Source organism: Plodia interpunctella, chromosome 20 (genome assembly GCF_027563975.2).
Source record: "Plodia interpunctella isolate USDA-ARS_2022_Savannah chromosome 20, ilPloInte3.2, whole genome shotgun sequence".
Lineage (NCBI taxonomy): Eukaryota > Metazoa > Arthropoda > Insecta > Lepidoptera > Pyralidae > Plodia > Plodia interpunctella.
The window spans coordinates 6,202,092-6,228,140 of record NC_071313.1 but is presented as its reverse complement, the minus strand read 5'-3'; the positions used below and the strand labels follow the sequence as shown (position 1 = coordinate 6,228,140).

Sequence of the window (26,049 nt, the reverse complement as noted above, 5' to 3'; positions counted from 1 at the left end):
TTATGGCGGTGTGATATCATATTTTTGCATCATGTGATGTGAATTCCATGTTCGTTTGGGAGCGAAATTAAACATTGGATACTGCTTCTCCTCCCACGCATATCGTAAATAAATAAATCAAGGGAAAGGGCTATAAACTAGAGATTCATCCCATAGCGTGATTGGCTAGCTGCCTGTCAGTATCCTAACTCATGTTATAAATGCGAAAGTAAATTTGTTAACTCTTCCATATTTTTCAACCAATTTTCTCGTAATTTTGCATACATGTATAGTTTGAAGTATTGAGGACATCTTTCATCCCGGAAAAATAACTGTCCCCGTGGAAAATTCACGCGGGCGAAGCCGCGGGCAAAAGCTTGTTTAATATAAATCAAGCCATAGCCAAGGAAATCGGGGACGTAAATATTCAAATAATTAAATATTTAAATAATACTGGTCTATCTGAAGAGCAGCTGTTATGCATGTTTTTATTTACTGTTTCCTGCAATACATATTCATGTGTATTGTTTAAATGTTTAGATACACGTACCTAAACATACAAACAAAATAGTTCACACAATAAATCCGCACACTCTACTACAAAAGGCGTAGCTTTTTAAGAAACGGGTCCCTTGCTACGGGTTTACGGCGTAGAACCTCGTAGGTTCGTAGCTATCCGTGGCAGCCTACAATCGAGGTTGTGGCGAACCTTATGAAACAGTCCTATTAATCGAACGTAGTATAAGGAAAAATAAAATTATAATTATCATTAACTGGCGGCCCGTCCCGGCTTCGCTTGGGTAATAAATTATACACCGAAACCTTCATCAGGAATGACAAAACTGTACAAAAAATCTGTTTTGAGACGCGACAAGAGGATTTCTTTTTATTATGTAAGGATATTTTATCTACTTAGCGCAAATCGCGTTCGTGCTGTTGTTAACCCTACAGATTATTGTACTATCAATCATTATACAAAATATTCTTCAGTGTTTAATGAGCTCGCTGGTAACTCTCTCTCATCCTCCAGCATAAATTATGTTTTAACATTTTATAAATAACAGGGTACGTTCCTTAACTCCATGGGCAGCGAAGCAGCGAAGATGGAATAATTTAACTAAATACATCGCTGTAAACTTAGATTATGTATATTTTATAGATCAAGCTCGAAGGACCAGTTTAATTTAGCCGTGTCAAATGTCAGTCGGTCGTGAAACAATTGAAATTAGATCGACATTTCGGTAGCCATTCAAGTTGGCTTATCGATGGGGGCGCCACTTAAGCGTTACAACAGCAATGTTTACAGTACTTGAGTAGTTCGTTTTTTTGCCACCCGCTATACTAAATGGCCAACTATGTTGTTTGCCCCGATATGCTTGCCAACTTCCGGACTAATGATAGCAGATGCTATAAATGTCCTCGACTCGACAAATCTTACATTACTTGTGATGCGTCGATGTTTCACGGCATAACCGAATACCAAACATTATTCGGTTTAACGATATGAACGATGAACCAGATATTCGGCCGAATTATTAACTATCTCGCTCATTATATTGTTGTTTCAAAGCATCGCGCGTTACAAATAAAAAAGCAAAGGTGTGATTTTTTTATTTGTAACGTGCGAAGCCAAGAAAATTAATTGAACAGATTACATCCGGCACCAAACCGGATAAATCGGTCAAATACAAATAATGGAAAAGTTGCCAAATACGCCGAATATCGAATAGAAAACAAATACTAATCATTACATACTGAGCTTTATTATAGCGCTCGTCATTGACTCGAGAAATACATTCATTCCGTGTGTAATGGCTAAAGACTAATGAATCAAAAAGAAAAAACTGGCTAAAAACCAACGATTGTATATAGTATATGTGTATATTACGGAGTAAATGACACACTTAAATAAAAAAGAAATTAGTAAAATTAATTATATTTATTTTCCCATACATCATTCATACAAATACAACTAATGCTAATTCAGCGCTAGGATCGATTATACAAAATATGAATGGAATTTACATACAACACCACTATAATATAATGTTATTAATTTTATCACTTCACAGAGGTCCATAATAGATAGCTCAATCCGGAAAATATTCTCGATGTCCACTTATGAATACTACATGTAAAAATATTTGACGTACATTTATGTCAAAAGCTAATAATGTTCATTTTCCACTGTTAAATGTTCAATTCTCATGGCCGAAGGGATAGCAACCTATCACTATTTCTAAATCGCAATTCCTATAATAAACCTTCCTTTGAATTTCGCTAAGTCTCGGCTCTATAGGGATAAAAGTGATATTATATTATTCTTGGAGCTATCTAACCTTTCATGGTCATTTGTAATGAATAATTTAAGATTCAGAACTATCCCCCCTCAAACACACGAGCGCATTTTCAACGCGAGTTAAAAACCGTGTTAACACGACAGCGTTTTTACATCGCGACGTGAAGTCTTTTACTTTCAGTATATTTATTAAAGAATAGAAAATATATTCTAACGAATATCGGTCAAAACTGGTTTATAAATGCCCAGTGTTGCCGCCATCCAAGAGTACACAGTGCCCTTATTTATTTTCTACTCTTTATAGACATTTATATCGAAAGCGATAAAAACCGCCAACGTTGTGCGTTTTTCCATCGCTCGTGCGAACGAGGGGTCAGGCTGATGACAGTTTCAGTGCGCGTCGCTGGAGGCGGACTTGCGCCTGCGCTTCACGACGCGCTTGGGTGACAATCATTCGCTCTCTTTCTTGGCTGGCGGCTCCTCCGCTGAAACAATTTGTAAAGGTTATTGAACTCTTTAAATCATTAAGATTAATCGTCGTGAAAAAATATACGGAGTTTGTATGACAGTGATATCCTGTAAAGCATTCCTAATATATATTGTTAGTCATCCTTTCGGGCCGGCACAGACCGATTGCGAAATGCGGAAGCTTGCACGTTTTTTGTTGTATGGAATGATGGCTGGCTGCGTGGATGCGTAGTTTACACGTACAAACTCGCACGCATACGCACTACGCTGTCGGTCTCCACCGGCCTCGAATACAATCCAATATGAATTACTGATCGACATATTTCGTTAATTAAAGTGCTTCATCACCCAAGTATGACATGATTAATGTTCATTTTAATGGGGTATATGGCTGATATTCAGTTATTATCATATAAAGTAAATTCTTAACAAATTATTTATTTACAAGATTAGTAACGTACGTAATTAGTTTTTGCCCGCGGCGTCGCTCGCGTGAATTTCTAATGGGACCGGTACTTCTTTCGGGATGTATTTTTTTAAACTAAGAAATGAACGAACATACATACACTTTCGCATTTATAATATTAGTTATGATACCAGCCGTATACCTCACATATCAGTAAACCCATTCGAATGTAGTACATTTACGAGAGTGATTACCCGACACTAGTATAGTGGTTTTAGGGCCAGGCGCGACAAAAGTGTAAAAGACTAAAATTATCAAGAAAATATACACATTTTTTATTACTCCAATCAAACATATAAACACGACTTTATTTATTAAATATATTGACTTGTAGAAGATTTTTTTTCTTCAGTGTCTAGTGCGAGATATGACTTAGGATGTCGACAGCTGGATTCAGCCAACCAATGACAGTGCGGCACGTGGAGCTATAGGTAATACTGGAGCTCACACTGCTAACAACTTTTTGATGCCAAGTACATAATGCTATCTCTTTCATCTGTTTTTACCTCTCCGTCTTGCGTGGTATTACACCTATATAATACTATATCATGACTAGATCTTATATAGACAGACTTATGTTACTCTAAATAAATAAGAGAGCTCGGACAACAGAAGAAAGAGATAGCATTATATATACCTTGTCTAAAAAGAGGCATTGAACAGTATTACCTACAGCTTCATTTGCAATGTGATTGGTGAACGTGCTGCTGTGAAAACGCGTGGGGCAAAAAAAGGACTGTGGGGCTAGCACCAACACTTTCAAGAACGTGTCGTATCGACAACGTCGAAATTTATATAGAAAATAGTTTAACGACCGACGACAGAATCATTTTCCATATAGTAGTTCGTAGCTTTGAGAACAATTATCACTTTAATATTATTCCAAAGTATAGATAGTGAAAGTTAAGTGAAAAGTGCATATGAAAATCTAATTTTTGAACGAATTCTTTGACATTGGCTATATTTTTTTCTATAGCGATACGATTCTCGCAAAAACTCATGCTGGCCCCACATCACTAAGCACTTTAGGGTCATCCCTACGAGCTATTTAACCGCCACGTTATTATTACAAAACGGGCATCGTTTTTTTTTAGCATAGCGAGAATGCAGGTTGCCAGAAACATTAATAAAATGAACATTATTCCATTAAAGGTTAAATATCTTTAAAAGTGAGCTAACATAATTGACCAAGTCTTTATTTAAATGTGAAAAATGGTAATAACAGCGCGGCGGTCGAAACGCTTTTACCCTTTAGTAAAGGTCGTTCCTACATCCCATCTTCCAACGATAATTTATCATCCAGCGATGAGTTTACACCAAGTTATTTCCGTTTCTTCCGAGACAGCGTAAACTCATCTTCTAGTTGAGTTTTGCTTTTTGGGAAAATCTCTACATGATTTTCCCAAGGCCGCGGGTCGTGGTCATTACGTGGAATGAACCACACACTTTTTTAGCACTATTAATGGAGTTTGCCATTGCCTTCTCGATTTCACACACAAGCTGATAATCAACCAGAGAGCACGTTTCCTTGGGAAAATACTGGGAGTAGACCCTATGTCTTTTACACATTTGTCGGGCCACGTGACGGAAGTCTACTCACGCTTGTCGTGGTGCGCGGGCGGCGGTTGTTGTTGTAGATGGTAGTGGTCGTGGTAGTAGTGGGGGTACCCGGGGAACCCGTACCCGCCGTAGTACCGCGCGCCGTACCCGTACCCGCCTACAACCCGTGCCGCGTTACCACAACACAACCGACAAGTCGAATGGAGATAGAATGGCTTTCTGTTATCTTTTGTCTTACCAAATTGGAAATTAGCCCTATATTATTTAAAAAGAATGACATTTGACAGGTACACTCAAAAGATTATGAAGCTACCCACATTCATTGCAAACTCGCCCCTATTATAATGACATAAAGATCCAGGCAGGGTAACTTGACTTGCGGTCGACTATACAATGTTTGAATTTGAAATCCTTATTACAATACTTTTTTATGACATCATTCTTCATCAAATTTTCAGAGAAGATATTTATAGATGTGTGATGTTTAGAACTAGATACATGATTTTAAAAAAAGAGTCCCGAAATTCTTACAGGAGCGAAGCCGCGAGGCAGTGGATTTGATGCCATAAAGTGTTCTCTGTTAGTCAAACCATAGGACTAAACATAATAGCAAAAAGGGTTCTTATAAAATATATCTTTTTAATATCCAAGTATCAGATTGTCCCCATAAAATATTTAAATGAAAAATTTTATTTCAATACCAAAGGCCAGATCAATGTGACAAATTCAAGTGATTTTTTTTTATCATTTCACATGGAATCAATAAAAATTTTCATTACTTAAAAAAAAAAATTACAGATAACAGAAAACCATTTATCAAAAACACATAACCAGTGCATTGTTATAATGATAAGATAAACGCTTGTCTGTTGTATGTACATGTTAATCAACTGTACGATGAGCACACAGGAAGGAAAGTGCAGTCCAAGACACGCAATGAAACAGAATGAAAGCAATGAAAAAACTTAAGTTTTAAAGCTGGAAACTCAGTACATTGACACAAGAGTAGGTTTCTTTTTCATTTATTAACAACAAAAGGGCGTCAATTCTGCTAACATTAAGTTATTACGTTATAAGAGATCGTGAATGCACGTTTTGTCAGTGTTTACATATAGACTATTTTCATAAATAGCGCTTATTTCAATATCAATTTTAATAAAGACTGACAAAATGCGTGTGTCAAATTGAATGTTGTTCTACAAGTTGCAACAAATAATTTTTATTTTAGTTTTTGTATTTCATATAAAGATCAGAAATTTTAAAAAATACTGGCATAGTAGTTTTTTTCTAATTCATGACTAAAAAAGATTCTTAGAAAAACTTGGTGTATGAAAAAATATAAACGTGTAGCATTTTAATTATAATTGCATATTTATATAGGTACATACACTATGCACATTTGCATTCATATTTTGTCTTCTTGACAGTGCACAATCATCCGTTGTCTAGCTAGTCGTCTAACAATAATTTTTGAATACTAGTTCTTATTGCAACTACTAAAGTTCTACTATTGAAAAACACAAATTTGTCTTAACATTAGCCCAATCTTCAGTAATTTTATTCGAATCTGTTATATTTTCATAAAAATAAAATTTTTATTTAGACGTCAATGTACTGACTCAGCTTTAGAATTAGACAAATCAGAAGGAAAATATGTTAATGAAGCAAATTATATACATTTTGACCTTTTGATGAGATGAGAAAGGAAATAGTTTGTGCCAAGTTAGAGACAGCATTTTAAAAGATATATCCTTAGGTACAGTTAGTAGCTTACAAAATGGCGGAAGAATTTTGTGTCATGGGTACAACTTGCCTGATTGATATAAACAACCCATTAAAGCCGGGCGTAGACCGAATGCATATGCATTAAGTATGCGTAATAAGATAGTTGCCATAATGTCAAATAAGGAATTTTTATCCAAATATTCATATGGGGTTTGTTTTTTGACAGATAGGACAAGTGACGTCACATTTCTTGGAGTCAAAGAGCGTTTCAACTTAAAAATACAAATTCATACAATAATTAAAATTGTTAAACGAAAGCAACATTTGATTATCGTTTACTTTGTTTCACTATTAGAATTCATTTTTCCTGCTAATATTATGAATGCGTAAATTTGTGAGGATGCATGTGTGTATGTTTGTTACTCTTTCAGCCAAAATCTCTCGAATTGTAAACAAATTTGGTAGAAGAATATAACCTGGAATATCACATAGGGTACTTTTTATCCTGAAATTTCCACGGCAGCGAAGCCCCGGGGCGCGGATAGTACATTTAGGCAACTCCTATCGTTTGGAATTGTACGCACGTACCTGCGCATCGAGCTACAAGTCCATAAAATAAACGTTACTGCAAACGCATTAGGTGTGCACAGGCCTTAAGAGTCATTATGTATTGCCCACCATTTATTTATTTGTTCTTTATTATCAAAGCCGATTTGTAAGCTGCTAAATGTATTATTATGATAATACCACCATTTTGTTTAAACTTAAATCGAACGTTAGTTCACAAGTCTCAATTTCCCTTCATTATATTATTTGAGAATTATATAATGTAAACTGAAATTTATAATTCGAATTAGTAAAATGACATAAACAGAAGAATTCATAATTACTAATATATAAGTGAAAAAGTCTGTCTGTTATGCTTTCACATCCAAACAGCTGTGATGACATATATATATGTCATCACAGCTGTTTGGATGTAGATATATATATATATATATATATAGAGCATTGAATGTGGGGTGAAAGTTTGTACGAATACTTTTTGCTGCGAGTGACGCCGCGGGCAACTGCTGGCGTATGATAAAGCAAAATGACAGTTCTAAATGTCATTTCATTGATCCGAATCACAAATTTTAATTTAAATTAGAATTTCTATGTGATTTTTTGCGTCATTAACACCAGTTGTTTTATATAGCTAATTGTAAATAGTATATATTATGTAAAGAAGTGTAAAGTTAAGCAATAGTGTTGGGCTTACCTGGCGGCGGGGGGGCGCCGTGCGGGGGCGCGTGCGGGGGCGCGCCCGGTGTCGGGGGCATCATCATGGCTGAAATTGTTTAGCATATTACCATTCATTTTTATTATCATAGATATTATAATTTGTTTGTGATTTGAGTTGTACACTTATCTATATTAATCAAAACTCTGTATTCATATATAGTATATAGAAACTTGAAAGTGTGTTTGTAATGAATTTTGGATTGAGGTGATTTTTTTATTAGTTGGTGAATAACATGGTTAAGAGCCGCGAGCGTCAGCTAGTAATATTTTTAAGAGGAAAGAGGAAAGATTTTGTTTATAATGATTACACTGAAACTGAAATGCTAAGAAGTTTGTAACGTTGGTAAATATTATTTAATTGACAATATGACGCGAAAATAATAATTCCTAATTTCTGTATAAATGATTTGATTTTGAAAAAATCTAAACAAGAAATTTGACACACATAAATCTGCAGCAACTTAAAATCACGACAAATGCTAAAGAGAGCTTAGGCGACTAGCGCTGCTGGTCTGGCTGCGCATATCTCAAGGCTACAAACTACTAAGACTTCCGCAAGACATACGGTGGTGCGGCGGCGAGGCGGCGGCGGGCGGCGCCTCCTTCAGCTCGGGCTTCGGTTTGTCTTCCTTGCGCTCGCCTGAGGATACATCGGGACGGTTAGCATTCACATTTGTTATTTTATTTCCATCATCATCATCATCACAAGTAATGTGTATATTTTTAGAGAAGTATGCAGACTGCGAAAAATATAACTCTAGAGAGAAAGAAATGATTTGCCAAAAACATGAGTACAAATATACAAATTGATGTTAAAATGAATTTAAACCTATATATTTGTGAGAGAAAAACATTTTTATTTTTTTTTAATTGCAACGGTTTCTTTATGCTGATTGTTACAACGCCCCACTCTCCCCCCACTACAGTCGTTTGACGTGCGTCACTAGAAAAACCCTGTACACTGCCCGACGAGACACACTTCGTGCGTCTGCGCACCGTGTCAGGTATATAATAATTTGATAATAAATAATCTTCGCTCTCGGGTCAATCACTAACTCAGACCACTTCAATGGACACTTTGTCCACCTGAGTGGGTGGATTAGGGCAATTTGATAATAACTAACCTTCGCTCTCGGGTCCGCTGGCCCCATTCTCCTCCTTCTTGACCTCTGCCTCGGGTTTGTTCAGCTCCGTGGTGACGTTCCCGTCAGGCTTCACTTCAGTGGTGGACACTTTGTCCACCTGAGTGGGAGGGTTGGGTCCGTTTGATTCGCTCTTGATTTGGTTCTGATCCTGGTCCATCGGCTGAGAATTATCGAAAATTTCTCGTTACAAAATCATCACATCATGTCATGTCATAACTTCACACTACTGTATGTTGCCAGAATAAAAACAAAATATATTTTATTTTGTTAGGAATGTCAGGAAAAACTTGGATTTTTTCAATAATCTGATGTCATGTTGCCATTATATGGAAAATAAAAGATTTATCTGAATATATTGTACTCTTTTTTTTTCTATATGGTAGCGGTCTCTTTTCATTGGGAAACTAGCGACATATAATTTCATCTTTAAGCATCAGTTTCAATAAAATCTAAGCAAGAAAAAAAATTAAACCACCTCATCTTTCCTCTCGGCCAAAGAGCTAAGCGTGAGCGGCTGTGTGGCGGGGTTGACGCCTCGTCGCATCTGTTCCAACGCCCGTTCCACCATACGGCCAAAAGTTTCTTCATCAACGGCCGGCTTGCAGTGCTGGGAGTTGGGTAAGCAAATATCACATACTCTATATCTTATTGTGTTGTTTTATCAATATTTTTGCACATTTATATGACTAAATATTGTTATGTACTTTGTAAATGAAAATAAATTTCTCAATCTCTAGCGGAGAGCGATAATAAAGCCGACTGTCTAATGAACAATGCAGGTATATACGAAGTTTTTCAACAAATTTAAAGACAATAATCGTAACGTGTAAAACAAAACCTTTTCATTGAAATTTTTCTAAATTCCTCTAAAAATATTTTAATAGCAGAATGAGAATGGTTAGTTTAAAAACTCCCTCTCTTTCGTCCCCGAGTGTTAAATGCTGTGATGGCCCGGAGCCCTACCGACATGCAACATAAACCTACTAGGTATTTTAAGCGGAAAATCTCTGATACCTTCTTCAGCTCTTCTTGGAATGTCTCGCTGCTCTCAATAAACTTTCGTTTCTTGTTCTCGAATTTCTCTTCTATTTGCTGCAGTTCGTCTTCAAGCTTCTTCTGGTGCATCGTCAGCGACTGCACTTGTTTCTTCAAGATCTAAATAAACGATGTCATATTTTTTATATTGGCACAAAAACTGTCTCATATTCGGATATGAATATAATATTATATAATTTTGTAGACACATGCTGCTCTTCTGCTACTGTATACAGTAGCAGCATGCGTCCACTTCATCTTTTGGGAAAATTGACTATTAGCTTCCGTTTATCTTCTTCAGACTAGATATCATGTGGTGTATAAATGTCAGGAAGGTCTTGGTCGTCTCTTCGTATTGGATAGTCTGAAGAAGATTAAATTCTTCCGTTTTGTTTCGTTGACACGCCACGACATAATCGTAGCGTGCCTTCGCAAAAATTTGACAATCACGCAAGAGGTGCTCTTTTGTCTGAGGCGTGGTGTCATCACACGGGCATCGGTCATCTTCCAATTAAGTTCGTTTTCACCAAATATCTTTGCGTCAATATGTTGTTATGTTAAGACATTAGGACTAAAATTTCGATTTTTAAAGAAAAAATAAGAAAAATGACATTCCACTTGGAATTCTATGTATATTTGGCGACATTTAGAGAAAGGTACATTAATTTGACATTACGATGTGACAGTTAGCACATACATAAAATTTTAAGGAATATGGCGCGAAACAGAACGAGAGGTAAGTGTAGAAACAGAGATTAAGTAAATATATCTCTGACAAAAACTGTTGGTATACCGCTTGCCTCGCCTCGCGCAGTACCAAATTCAAATATTTTATTGCATTCCATAATATTACAGATAAATAATACAATTGTGGGTAGTTAAAAACATTTTACAGTGTAATATTAGGGGCCTAGTATAGGCACCGCAATATGGTCTAGAGAGATAATTTAACCTTTGTATTTCTTAACGATTTTCACATATTTCATAATGAAAATCCATATGCATATTTCGTCATACATATTTCTAAATTTCTACATTTATAATTTTATTATTGACTAGTATTACCGTAGGTAACGATAGGACTTGGGACGCGCAAGGACTGGCCGCCCTGACGTCAACCCGGGGATGTGATTACCTGCATCCTCGCTGTGGTGACGACGGAGCGCACGTCGGGCACGACGGTGTCGGAGAATATCTCGTTGATCAGCCGGTGGTTGCGGAGATAGCGCGCGTACGCCACGTGCTTCACCGATAGCCCTTCGTCTTGATCTGAAAGTCATTCGTTCGTTATCGACGACCTCTGTGGCCTAATGATCATCATGTGGACTGCTACACTGAAGGTCCCAGGTTGATAGTTTCAGATTGACCTGGGTCTCGGATGTTTATCTATATATGTTATAGAATATAGTATCGTTTGAGTTTGTATCCCTACCCTAACACAAGGTTCGAACTTACTTTGGGGTTAACTCAATCTGTGTGATTTGTCACTATTTAATTTATTATTTATTTACTGTTAATGGCGCAATAAACAGTTGATTTGTCCTCTTAATATATACCCTACGATCTCCGTACTCCTAACATTTCAAGAAGATTGAGATAGATTAAGCGTGAAAAGAAAAGGAAACTCACTTTCGAATTTATGATCTATCTCTCTCTCTCTCTCTCTCTCTCTCTCTCATCTGAGCGCATTCCTGGTTTCTTCCTTAGTTAAGATTCAGTGCCTAGGGTCCCTTAAATATTTTATTATATACCCACAATCTATACTTCTATACTATTATTACAGGCGTTTGTGAGTTTGTATGTTTGAGGCGGGTAATCTCCGAATTTACCAAACCGATTTCCAAAATTCTTTCACCATTAGAAAGGTACATAATCCAAGACTGCTATAGGCTTTATTTTTATCTAAAAGTTCCCACGGGAACTAAGCCTCTTACAACATCTAGAAAGAGAGAAAGACTAGATCAACTTGATTTTAAAATAGAGCAGTGGGAACTAAAGGAAGCCCGGCTAAATAAGTTTTATCGAAGGAAGAAGTAGAAATTAACTCACCTTCTTCATCTTCAGCGGGCTGTATGTCAATCCTCCTATCCTGCTGTTGTTGATCTTTCTGAGAAGCCCCCTTTTTGCTTGAACTGTCGTCCTCCAAGTTACCTACTGCTGACGCAAACATTGATCGCAACATCTTAATACGTTCACTTTACTAACATACAGTTACAGTCAAACTGTGACGAATTTTAAACTTTCGCGTTTTATTATTAATTGCTTAATACGCCCGAAGTATAAAAGGTACGTGCGCGTTTGATACCCATATTAAACAATTAATAAACTGTGACGATGAACAAAACCAATTTTGACTGATTTAAACTGACGTGAGAAATGTACATTTTTAATGAAAATACGGGTCTCGAACGTGTGATTATCGACAGAAAAATCGACTATAGTTCAATTCTTATAGTAGGCCTTTTACAAGACTAGTGTGACTCGACTATAGTCGACTTTTCTGTCGATAATCGCACACGAGTAACCAGTATTTAATTCATAAGAATTTTGACTGGTTTATTTATTAAAAAATCGGTTTTCTAAATCTTGTGGTTTTGACCAGCAGTTTAACTGTAACATATAGCAGTTAAAATATAGCTTAGTTTTAATTTGATTAATTCTAAAGGAGATAAAATAGCAACAGAAAACTGAATACATGCAAAAACACAACTATTACATAGGCAAACAGACTGGGTAATTAATTTCTTTCAAGCATTTTGTTAAAGAATAAAAATTAAGTATTTTATTATTATCAGTCTGTACGCCCTAAGAGCGCGGCCTCAATGCTCCGTCGAGCAGTCAAGCTATGCTCCGTCGACGGTTCAACGTATATACTTCAATGTCAAACCTATGTAATGCAACTGAGCGACAATGCTCTGAGTCAACGCAACGTAGCGCAAACGAAGCAGTGAAACCGTCCTCTTCATTTTATTATGAGAAAATGACAGTTTAAAGAAACACCACCAAACATTAAGTTATGTGAATTAAGTTATGTGAAAATGCAAAATCATATTGTTTATAGAAATAGTTATACAAAATATAAATTCAAATTAAAGATATAATGTATGAAAAAGCATGACAAAGTATAGTATGTGTAAAAAATATTGTCGGAGTGTCATGCGAGTTAAAGCCAATTTTATATTTAATAATAAACAAAAGTAAAGCGCGGAAAATTTTATATGTAAACCAAGGATTTAGACAATAAAATATTATATAAAATTTAATGAAATAGTCATTTAAATTTTAGAGATAAATATTTAATGTTTTAAAATAAACAAGAGTATATTTATAGAGGAATTTTCCTAATTGACGTTCAACAATTTAAATATTCTCACTACATTTTATACAATCGTTTGACCATTCAATATTTCAAGCAAACATGTCTTCAACTCTGAATGTGTCAATGTATCTACTTACAGGGTAATTTTATGAACACTAGCCAAAATCTAGTACATTATTGCTAACGCTGGTGTCAAATTTTATTCAAGTCGCCTAAAGGCAACGCATTTACACTAGTCAACTAAATAGTCGACCAATTTCCTCACGTTTTCCTTCATCAGAACGACAAGATAAAAAAGCAAAGAAACTAATAAGAAGTCATCATGAAATTTCGTCAAACGAGCGGGGTAGTGATGGTAAGTGATCACCGCTGCCAAGGTACAACTACAATACCTGGGCAACTGCACATTGTATGGGTGAACAAAAATTTTTTTATTCTTAAAATGCAGATTATATAGGATAGCGAAAATATATATTGTTGTTGGACAAAGCTGAACAATTTATTTTCAAATTTTTAAAACATTTGGCCATTAAAATAACCCTGTAAAGCGATCACTAGAGTCCAAAGACATGTCGGCTAATGAGGGCTAACGCAAGTGAATTCGCCGCTAGAGGCGCTGCTGTAGTGAAAGGTACTTTTTTAGAAAAATATATGTATGTATATGTAAATATATTTTTTAGAATAATATTTTTAATGTCATCATAGCAACAGGACCTCACGCAACCAGTGGCGCCAGCTAGTGAGCGGAAGCCCCCATTTCTTTCGAACATCAAACGTGTACATTCACATGCAATATACCGTTGTACACGCGAGTGCCTTACCTACAGCTTTATTTTTCGCCGCGACATATGCCAGGTATGCAGGCGAGTTGTGGTATGTTTTTAACGTCTTTTCATACTCCGTCTATGGTCCGTGCATTATGGGTGATGTGCATGTAGAGTACAAAATTTGCGTTAATGTGCGTGTTAGTCACTGGGGGTTCGAGGGTACCAATCATGAGGCTGTAGGTAACACTGGAGCTAACAACCTTTTGAGACAAGGTACTTATATTGCTATGTCTTTCATATCTGTAGTATATTGCTATCTCTTTCATATCTGTAGTATAACCTCTCTTATGTAAGTTAAGAATCTGTTACATTCATTTCTACCTCAGTTATCGTTCGCGCTACCTTAAAGGTGTCAGCTGAAAATCAGCTATTACTCTTCTGGGTAACATATAGATGAGCTGTAGCCTTTTTGTTACTTTATGGCGCAATGTAATTGTTAGTTTTATGTATATTTAGTTATATTATTTTTCTTTGTCTGTAATTGTGTTAAACAGACACAAATAAAATTGTTATCTATCTATTTTATGTATTGCGAGTTATATATATAACGTATAGTCATCGTATAGTTATTCATTTCACAGCGCAAACAGAGATTAGAATAGAGAGATAGCAATATATGTACTTTGCATCGAAAAGTTCTTGATAGTGCTGGCTCCAGTGTTACCTCTAGCTTCATGATACAAAGCACGCTACGAGAGTTGGGACCTAGCGTGTCTATGGTTTGCCGGCGCAATAGCAAATTGCCCTATCTACTGCGCATGCAAGCCATAGACACGCCGTAAAACAACCAAACTTTATAGCGCGTTTTGTTAAGTCTGGCAAGGCTCTTTTGGGATGTGGGGGCGCCATTAGCGTTATTCTAAATAATACATTTTAATAGCTCAAATATTAGTTAGCTTTCTTACCACGCGCCAAATGATTCTTGTCAGACTGTATTATGGATGTTACAGTATTCGAACGAAGAATTCACAACTTTTATAATCTAAATAAAGATTCGCGTGGCAACTTTAAAAGTTGATACTAGTGGTAACGTACACGGCCATTTAGTTTAGCCTCGTAGCGTTGACGTCAACCCAACGGAGTACAGGGAAGCAATAGGGGTTTACAGTCTACTTGGCGACTTTAAAATGCGGACTTATTGCACAACTACGTCAAATACTGTTTTTAATGAAGAATGAAAATTATTAATATTTTCCATTCTCCAATCAAAATTATCCACAATTTGTCTGGGACATAGGTATCAAGTAGCATGATTGCACAAATTTTTTTTTACTTTTTTACAAAAAAATATATTATAAAAATTACATCTTAACTTGTAAATAAATTTCTAATTGTTTCTAATTATAAATTCGTTTCTAAATGTTTGACGGGTTTTATTTTTTTTAAGAAATCATGAAATTTTTACAAAGTAAATTTAAAAATTGTGTCTAACCATGTCACAATATGGTGCTTGTAATGTACAGTGGCGTTATACTCCGTAACTATGTGTCCTGTGATGAGGTAGAGACAATGGGTACCAACATTGCTTAACAAACCTATGATCACATTTTTAAAGTCTCTTTATAATTTCTAGTTGGCAAATTTGAGCTTTGTACGCATACATATAAAACTCAAAATTATTGAGCGTAATATGCCGAAAATAATTCAATAAACGAATTAATTTTGGTATATTGCAAATTTGGAACCTTACACGTATGATTATAAAGCTCAAATATGCCAATACCGAATTCCAATGCGACGTTAAAAATGTAACGAAACAATAACTAGCAGTTTTATAGCATTCATAATGACGTTTTTTCAGCTTTATTAGAGCTTATAGTTTTTGATCGTGACTAAACTTTTTTATGTGCTCAGATAGAACAACTTTCATTGAAAATTGAGCTTTAAAACGTCTACTGTAGATATAATTTGCAATGAACAGTCTATGGGTTTAAGTTATCTGACAGCGAGCATTCGGCTAATTTGTTTTCAATGTAAAATATGTCTACAATCAACGCTATAAAGATCAAATTTGTATCAACATGATCTTGCCGAGTGGGATCTCTAATTCGTATTATGTTTTATTCTACATCGACGGATTTAGTATTGATATTGAGATAATGTGTGGATGTCGTGCTAAGGGACACATGCCTTAATAAATGATAGGCAACATTAGCATCCCCAAAGGGGGTTAACGTCAGGCAGGCATAAAAGCATAGCCCAATCTTCAAAATGTAATTTGTTTTTTGTGGTTGATTTTTTCACACGAATCCTGGCCTTCGGGACGCCACAGCTTTGAATGTAACCGGGAAAAAGCGACGATGAGAGATTGAGATAATATTATATCACAATTGGGGAGAGCAGGGTTGTCACAAATAGTGTTTATCAAAAATCTTATTACTATCAATAAATTAGTATAATTTTTTTTCTTACGTAAAAATGTAAGAATTTTCTATCCGTTGCCGTACCTTAAGTTATGAAAAGGATAAAATAGTACTTTTTGTTATCCTAGTTATGAAATAGTGAATTTACTTTCCTTTTTTTAGCGAACTGTGAAAAACAGTAATGAAAATGGAATTAATTTTAAACGCCATTATGAAGCTGAGAGTGGGAACCCATGTTAGCAAGCGGTGACGTTACACACAACACTGATCCCCATTGCACTGGAATATGGTCCAAATTTGTACCTCGGGACTTGTGAGCCAGCCACTGTATATACGCGGGCGATGATTGGTACGCTTTCAACATTTCTGTGTACTGCGCCTGAGCCCAAAATAAATCTATTTAACCTACTTGAAAAGAGGAGTATCTCAATTTTGTAAGTTTTTTTTTTATAATTGGACGACATTTTTTTTCCAGGCGGGCGTTGACGTCTGCTTTAGTCAAAAAGTGACACAGACACACATGGCAAAAAATATCGATTGAATGTGTTTTGTCCTGACCCCATAAAGATTTTTTTTTGTAACAATGTATGAAAGTAGTAAAAACTAGCTGTTGCCAGCTGCTCCGCCCGCGGTACCCATTGTTTGACCTTGAATCGTTAGCTATATCAATAGATACAATTTTGTAGTAACAAAATTGAACAAAATCAACCGTGAAATCGTGACAGACAAACTTTCGCATTTATTAGTAAGGATATAAAGAAGATGATTCAGAAATTACCTTCTCTGCTTCATACTCCTCAACAAAGCCAGCCTTGTCGGCCTCAGGCAGGTCCCTCCACATTCCCCCGATGATCCTGCCGATCTCCCACAGCTTCAGATCAGGGTGGGCCGCCTTCACGCTGTCCCAGACGCGGCGGGAGTACCTCATGTACGGCATCAAGGGTTTTTCTGGCGGTTTCGGCGGTTTGGGCAGACCAGCTCCCTGGAATTTTGTAAAGTCTTTCTCATCATAAGTTTCATTTAGTGCTGTGACGCCGCGTTGCTTGGAGTTATAATTATTAAATATATATTATTAAATATAATTGGAGATATAAACCTTAAAAATGTAAAAATCTGGATAAGATTTTATAACCGGACGCGTGCCTGACGTCAACCCTCTTTGGGAATGCTATAGTTGCCTATCAGCTGCCAAGTTTATGCGCCCCTCAGTCGCCTCGCACAACATTCACGCCAAAAGCTGCTTTTTAGCACTCTACTGTAGGAAATACATAATTGTACATACAGTATCTATGTATTTTTCATATCACCATGTCCTTTGGAGCTGGAGGATATGTATATGTATGTGTATATATATATTATAATCAGCACTCGGATCACAATCATAACCTGTTTTGATATACCTTTTGACTATGTACATTATGTACTTTTATATATTATTAGAAAAAAAAACATTGTAAGAAACAATAATGGTAAGCCAATCTGGCATGATAGGGACCAACACTGTTCAAATGAGTTTCTTTCGGCATTTCTTCTCAGCAGTGGTCGTTCCGAAATGCCAGTAGTTTGTAGCTTGTGAGAAATAACTATAAATATAAAAATCGACGAGAAAAAGTGCCTGTGAAGGTCTAATTTCTGAATAAATGATTTGAATTTGAATTTGAGCATATCCTTTTTTTAGGAAGAAAGTAAATTTCTTTTTTTGTAGAGTTATAAAACTGACCATAGGGTTAAAATAAATAAATATATAAGTTTACAAGAACTCACCGCTCCAGCTCCCTTGCCAATCTTCTGCGGTTGGAACCCCGGATGGGAATGCAAAGTGGACACAAAGGGGCTGGTCTTGTCGTCCTTGCCCGGGGCCGCGGCGCCGGCGCCGCCGGCAGCGGAGCGCCGCGCACTCTCTGCACCGAAACGGGCCTGTTGCGGTTGGGTCGCCGGCCACCCGTACCCCCCCGGGTGACCCATCGGACCACCCTGGTATTGCGGGTGGTACTGGTATTGGTTATGGTGCGGCGGTGCATTCATACCGCCTTCAAGCCAAGCAGCGCGGCAATACAATGAAAGAAAAAAAAACGAAGCATAAGGAAGGGGACGGGAGGCGGGCTGGCAAATAAAAGTAATCAAATATGCACTAGAAACTATTTAAAAAAATATTATTAGTGAGAGCGAGCGGTCAGTACCAAGTATTTTAGTAGGCTACTAGCAGACAGAATAGAATTGAGAAAACAAAAATAACAGTGAACAATGGCTTGTGATGTGGAAACGAAAATTTTGTGCATTTACAAATTATAGAATCCCCATAGAGTACCTAGATCCAGATGAGTGTGAGACATAATTTTGAAAAACAAAAAATAACATATAGTAAAAATCAGATTGAGGTATTACCTTTCATCATACCGAAACTCATGGGGGGGCCCGCAATCATGTAGTCTGTTTCGACATAACAAAACATGAAAAAAAAACCAACATAAGAGAATAAATGTAAGTCTAAATGCGTGGAGAATTTTCAAAATCAATGGAAATCAAAGATTGTTACTGATGCAAAACTCTGAAAAAGCATAGAGTCGGAGCCATGCTTCACAGAAACAGCATTTAGAACCAGCCATACCAAGAACTCAGCCAGGCTAAGCTTGCAATGGCATACTGGCCACTAATTGCATGTTAAAAAGTTAGTTTTGCTACTTCATAGACAACAAACTTTTAGTAATTTTAAATTTTGGTAACACTGGCACAACAACAAAAAACTTTTTTATATTTTGGTTACAATTTGTCTATGCTTATTCTATTCTACATCTAGTTATCTAATGCACTGACTTCACTGCAAGACTGATTATAAAAATAGGTATACTGGTAACAATAAAAGCTTAGATTAATAATTGTCAACAATTGTTATAATTTAGACAATCTTGACAAAGAGACAAAAATGAAGTTTCTACCTAGGTATTTTACCATGAATACTAGAAATCTCTAACAAAAATTCCTCCCTACAGGATTTTAATTTATAGAAAAATTTGAATTTTTACTTAATAATTTTCCTATATCTATTTATAACATTTCAATGAAGTTCTCAAAACATTTTACAAATGATCCCAAAGAAAATTGGTTAATATAATCAGTCATACAAACTAAGTATATTTGAGGTCAGTTATTCTAAATACTATCTAGAATTTCTAATAAGTGAACAAATGGAATACAAACGCGGGTTGCCTTGTGGACTTGGCATCGACATTGATGTGTTCGGTTTGTAGCTATTCGGGGTTGCCATAACAGGTCCTGAAATGCAGATACCAACGGAGATTAACCCACTTACAGCGAGGGTATCAATAGGTGCTATGACAAACACTTGTGATTAAAACAATGGCATGGCATAATAGTGAACACTACAAGATTTTTTTACATTTCTTCTCCACAGTGGTTCTCAAAAATGCCTGTAAAGGTCTGATTACTGGATAAATGCTAGACCATATTAAAAACCATAATTCTAAATTATTCAAATAGTAATGAACATTACCTATGAGACAGCAAAATGCATGTAATTTTCCTTTTGGTATTGAATCTGATGACCTTAAATGTGCTGGTTCCCTCACTTATGATTTCAAACCTGTCAATTACATGCTATTTTATTTTAACATTTGACCCTTCTCTATGCATGTTTCTTAAATTGGCTTTGATATACCTACATAGTTAAATAATAATTAACCTTGTACCTAATAGTGTGTGTACAAGTTTTCTGATCAATAAAATTGTGAAGGCTCAAAAATTAACTAAATACAGAAAGATGCAGTTTTGATTGATGATGCACCTATGGTTCCATACAACAAAATGGAAGCTTTGAACTTTCACAACTAAATCTGGATGAAGCAATGATGTTCATGTAGTGATAGAAATGTACTTAAAATTCTAAAATTTATCTAGAACATGTCAATATGCAATGGGACAATGAAACACAAATGAAATTAAAAGGTTGTAAAAATATCTGAGTGAGTAAATGCTCTCCTCAAGCCGGTCGATTATATGGGCCATAACATGCCCTAAAAACTGTGAATTACCAATATTTACTTACATAGACCCTAAAATGGATAAATACTATTTTTACTACTATGTTTACTCGTTATTAGTGCATTTAATAATTTGCTTTAGGAATTTCACATAAAAGCTTTCTCGACAAGAAAAGAGAAGCCATAATTGTTTTTTTCTTCCAAAGAGAATCAAGCAAGATGGCGTGGAGTGAAGGTGACAATAGTGACGCTTTTGACATTGATATATGTGTGACAGTATTTGTTTTCCAACTTGCAAAAGGATTGTACGCGCCGATGATAAAGGAATTAAATAAAAAAATTGTAACTACACGAGTTTCATGGCTTATCTACCCTAGGGAGGGCCACAGTAGGCTCTAAGGCGGCCAAAAGCCATATAAGAAATGAGAGCACTGACTTATTTTGTCCCCACGTGACATCACGTGGCCGACTCTATCAGCCTCTTTTGAATAAGCCGGGTTGAGCCAGTAATTTGTTGGAAATCTTATATCTCATTTGGTTGCACTCGTCCGTCGTCTATAGTTTTCTTAGTCGTGTATGGGGTAAATAAAATTCAAAACCAAATTGCACAGTATGTATATTTGGAACATTGAGATGATCAAACTTACATTGAATACTTATTAGTAAAATGTAATTTTTAATTAATAAATAAACTTAATAGCTAGCAAATACATACATTTCCATCTATAAACACCAAACTGATCTATGATAAGTGATTATACACATAATAATTAATATTTGAGTTAAAACTCGAAGGAACACAATTTTGGAAATATTCGAGTCCATGGTTTTTGTAGCCAACTTTATTTTTAGTCTGTAAATAGGCAAATTTATTAACCCGCGATGTTAAAAGGAGTTATAATTTTATTTAAATAATTCTGTATAATAATAAGTCAATATCGGACCTCAAAGTAGTTCTTATAGCATGTGATACTGTCTTAGAGTTAACAGAATAATGGTTAATATGTATAATATGTAGGACTTAGTATGTCTACTACTCAATACGTCTATTTTTCTAGGCACTCGTAGTACTTCTCTATGGTATAGTGCACACACTGGTGTCATGCCGGATTTACACTATCGAGGAAAAGTTCGCCGACCTTTGACGGAATTGGTATGCATTTTGGCACGCAATGTTCATGCATTCGCGTCGGAGTACAACGATATGCTTATATAAGTCGTCTAAAACCTTATACCATTTCCTAGGGCCATTTAGTGGCAAGTACTTGCAAACGCAGTGAACTAATACTCCCGCAATGAAAACCAGCAATGTACGCAGAATCCGTCATAATTCGGCGAACAGTTTCGCAGCCTTAACACTTTATCCAACGTTTGGTACAGAATGGTTATCATCATCGTTATTACTGTCCTGGCTCGAATCGGACATATTCTCCATATGTGCATCTTCTCTGTTTGTGTTGTTGTTTCTCCCGAATTCCGCAATCACCGGTCTTCCACTCAAAATGGTTCCGTTTATTTCTTCCAACGCTTGGATTGCTAGTTCCTCGTCTGAAATAGGAATGTCAAGTTAAAACAGGCCAAGAGTGAGTCAGTGATAGTCCATGAACATTCCATACGGATATAAAAAAAGTTAAAGAATTCTAAGCTAAAGTATGTTTTGCCACCATCGCACTTTGCAAAATTTTACATTGACAACAAGAGACAAAAATACTTTAGCTTAAAGTATGCTTTATCTTTATGAATAACAAGGTTAATATAGATAGATGAACACATAAGTTACAACAAAGTATTCAAACACAAATGAGCGCAATGGCGGACTTATCGCAAATGCAATTTCTTCCAGCCAACCCTTGGGTGGAAAGAGAAAGAAGTGAAATAATTGAACAGAGAGGGGTGTCCACAGCGCACAGAATCAACACTCTTCATCGGAAGCACGTTTCGTCGAAAAATTTTTTTGGTTTCTCGAAATCTAGATAAGCTAGATAAGCTTGAATTAAAATAATCTGTAAATTCAGTTCTGCTTGACATAATTAAGTTAGGTTAGGTATGAACGTGACGTCACCCATAACGGCAGCGTGAAAATGCCCCAGGGGTTTAGTGGGTAGGCTGGGCCGACTAGCGGCCCAGGAGCCCCACACTCAGTGCGTAACAAGCATTCCCCTGGGTAAACAAAAAAAAGGTATGAACATGATAATAAAGTTTAACTAGAGATGAAGTGATATAATGAGAGAAGAGATATAAAAAAATTTGAAAAGTGCTTTCGATGAAGAGTGATGCTATGAACTGTGGACACCCCAGAGAAAATATTTATATCCCCCTGTGGTCTGAAAAAGTTGCTGGCCATCTGTGAAGCTTACGCCAGTTCGCACGGATTGGTTTATAATGTGGACAAGAGTGAAGTCATTGTTTTTGAGGCCAGAGGCAGGAAGTCATTAGACATACCACCGGTCAAATTAAACGGTGTTTTGATGAGGCGAGTTGACAGTGTTAAATACCTGGGACACCAACTTGTTTCTGACCTCAAGGACGATGACGACATCGAAAGGGAGCGGAGGGCGCTGGCGGTGAGGGCTAATATGATAGCTCGAAGATTTGCACGTTGCTCGAAGGAAGTGAAAGTTACACTCTTTCGAGCATACTGCACGTCTTTTTATACATGTAGCCTATGGGCTACATACACGCAAAAATCATACAGCGCTCTCCGCGTTCAATATAACAATGCATTTAGGGTGCTGATGGGGTTGCCTAGATTCTGTAGTGCATCAGGGATGTTTGCAGAAGCGAAAGTAGATTGCTTCTACGCTACTATGCGGAAGCGGTGTGCATCCCTGGTGCGCAGGGTGCGGGCCAGCACCAACAGCATCCTGAGTATGGTGGCCAGCAGAATGGACTGTGTGTACATCGGTCGCTGTTGCGCAGTCTCACACGGAACTGGGCAGCAGTGACTGATGGATGTTTTATTTGTAGTTACTAACAATAGGTTAAGGTTTGATTGTTACTAACAAAAAATGGACTTATGGTCTGAATAAACAAATTTTTATTATTATTTTATTATTTATTAGAGATTGCAGTAGCATTGTATCACACAAAGTGTGATGGTTACTTACTGGAAAACGACACAAAAGCCTGTCCCCTCATCCGGCCAGCCATGAGCCTGACGTCCACCGGGCCCCCATTGGCGAGTGTGAACTGGTTGAACAGCAGCCCCAGCTGCTCACGGGACACCCCCGGAGCCACATTCTTAAGATATAGCACCTGGAAATATCAATAAATAAATCTTTTTCTTTCTCGCGTATTCACAGTTGCTTTAGTGTGCGCGAAGTCCGAAGTCAGCATAGATTCTTATCCTAACATTTATTATAAAAACAAAGTCTTTTTCTATCCTTTTTTTTTCTTTTTTCTTATGAGGCTGGTAATCATACCAAGCAACTGAAGCCTTGGTAAAGTCTTTTTCTCTGTGATAAACTCAAATCTTCTGCACCAAACCACTAGAAAACTTATGATATAGGTATATTTTGACGATATTTTGCTGAAATTTTGTGAAGCTTACCTTTGACGGTATCCCAGGCTCATAGTTCTTAAACCTCTCCATTTTCCTTATGTCATCAACTGCCATTTTAGTACCTTCCAGCAGCTCCCTCTCGGCATTATTGACTGGTGCTATGATATCTACTGCTCTGTATTCCTCAATGTGCACCCGGTCCCCCGGAAGTGGCTCCAAACGCACAATCTTATTGTTTCTTATTGAATACATCACAGGCTTCTTTTCTACTGGACCAATTATCGGCATAACTTGCTCTTTCTTTGGTATTTTCTGCAATTCTTTGACATCCCACAAACTTCCCTCTCTGTTCACTGTTTGTATGGGAACTGTTGGGATTTCCATATGCCCATCTCTACTTAATATTTTATCTTCTTTTCGTTCGAAACGGCGTAACTCCTTTCGTCTTTTTGTCAGAGGTGTAACATCAGCATTTAGATGGCTAAATAAATTTTTTTCTATGTCTTTGATGTTGTTCATAGGATGGTGCGGATCTGGATAAATTGTTATGGGTTTGTCTCTGAGCCTCTCAAATATGTCTTTTGATGTTGATGTACTTGGTTCTTCATCTGACTGCTTTTGGCTGCAATTATTATTAAATAAGTAACATTGACACATGAAATGAGAATAAATTTATTTCATATATTAATAAAAGATATAAGTAACTTTAGACAAATGGATATTAATAATATTTCTATAATTAAGAGATACTACTATTGGACTATGTGAATGAATAAGTGCAATATCTCCCTATCAGAAGAGGACTTAAAAGACCTTACAGTAGGATAATTACTCAGGTTCTGTACAGGTCCATGTAGGTTTAGTGAGCTGTAGCCAATTTATGGTTACCGGTTAACCTGCACAACAAAATGGTTCCAGTATGAGAGGAGTGATCTGGTGTTTGCACAAGCATCCTCATAATTAAATACTAATAATTATTTATTACAAATTAATTGAACCAAGAGTTGTGGAAGCAAAAAGGGAAGGCCTTTGCCGAATTCGACACCAGTTGGGCACAAAATAGGCTTAAAAAAATAATCTCCCTAATAAAGAAATAAGCTTCAGTTATACCTCAACGATTTTTCATAATCACTAATTTTCTCATAAATGACCTCCAATCTCTGCTTGAGAACTGCTGCTTCCACTTTGGTTTGCTTATCTATACCACCAGTTTCGTTTTCACGGTATAGCTTCACTTCCTCAGAAGAGAGTCCAGCTCTCTTCAACTTTTCTAAAAGGTGTATTTCTGCTTCTGCTCTTCGTAAGTCTTCTATTGTAGAAATTCCATAAGTCACTATAGGCAATACCTCAGTAGATCTTTCGAATTCTTTAGGCAAAGATTGTGAACTAAAAAAATATTTGCAAAAAACATTTGTACATACCAAATGAAAAGCATATTATTAAGAACAAATCTGTTCTTAATAATTTGCTTTTCATGATTTTGTCTCACGCTGTATGATAAAAGTGATAAAAATATATTTAAAAAAATTTTACTCTTTACCTCATACTTATTTTGTGCTGTTCAGCTTTCCTTACGTTCAGCTTGCCATATTATTATTAAAATTAAGTCATACGAAAACTTTATTACAACCAGGTATTCAGAAATTCAATCCGAACCTAAACAAATAATAGTAGAACATTTAACAGAGGAGAGACAGTATTGATTGATTTTCATTTTCTCGCTATTTTCCCGTCATAGTGTGGCAGATTTTCCCTTGGTTCTTACCAGTGTTGCCAAATTCTAAGAGACAACAGCCCTAGAAAAAATAATATTCTTATATGTATAAAAATATAAATGTATATTTAAAACAAAACTTGTAAACGTCTCGCATTTATTGTCAGGTCTCAGTAATGGTTGATTAGGTCGATCCAAAATGCAAGTAGTTTGTAGCTTTTAATGATACTATATAATTTAAATTTTGTCGTGATAAGTGAAATAGAAATTAATTTATGAATGAAATATTGTCCTTATGTTTGAGGGAAACTTAGTTGGGAACACTGTGAGAAAAGGTGTCAGATAGAGTTTGACAAGTTTGTGAA

General features: G+C 36.4%; 2 protein-coding genes across 11 annotated transcripts; both read right to left on the bottom strand.

Moving 5' to 3' along the window:
- Positions 1-1,903: 1,903 nt before the first annotated feature.
- On the bottom strand, positions 1,904-20,693 carry Bap111 (Brahma associated protein 111kD). Of its 10 annotated transcripts, none has more exons than XM_053760313.2 (16): positions 20,534-20,693; positions 19,982-20,071; positions 19,669-19,743; positions 18,856-18,900; positions 18,235-18,500; positions 17,249-17,452; positions 16,774-16,849; positions 12,011-12,118; positions 11,097-11,230; positions 9,941-10,081; positions 9,402-9,533; positions 8,906-9,086; positions 8,347-8,421; positions 7,759-7,827; positions 4,813-4,929; positions 1,904-2,763 (listed from the first exon to the last, which is right to left on the bottom strand). In XM_053760313.2, the coding sequence occupies exons 3-16, from the start codon at positions 19,733-19,735 to the stop codon at positions 2,729-2,731; spliced, it is 1,650 nt and encodes a 549-aa protein (XP_053616288.1). In that variant the 5' UTR covers positions 19,736-19,743; positions 19,982-20,071; positions 20,534-20,693; the 3' UTR covers positions 1,904-2,728. The 10 variants fall into 10 exon arrangements, with proteins under 10 accessions (XP_053616288.1, XP_053616285.1, XP_053616291.1 ...); XM_053760310.2 differs by lacking the exon at positions 16,774-16,849 and adding an exon at positions 14,102-14,183; XM_053760316.2 differs by lacking the exon at positions 16,774-16,849 and adding an exon at positions 14,102-14,183 and having other exon boundaries at positions 18,235-18,371.
- A 374-nt stretch (positions 20,694-21,067) lies between these two features.
- LOC128678754 (RNA-binding protein 41-like) lies at positions 21,068-25,981 on the bottom strand. The gene is made up of 5 exons (XM_053760526.1): positions 25,511-25,981; positions 25,081-25,356; positions 24,019-24,592; positions 23,576-23,723; positions 21,068-22,016 (listed from the first exon to the last, which is right to left on the bottom strand). The coding sequence occupies exons 1-5, from the start codon at positions 25,513-25,515 to the stop codon at positions 21,829-21,831; spliced, it is 1,191 nt and encodes a 396-aa protein (XP_053616501.1). The 5' UTR covers positions 25,516-25,981; the 3' UTR covers positions 21,068-21,828.
- Between the last annotated feature and the right edge of the window lie 68 nt (positions 25,982-26,049).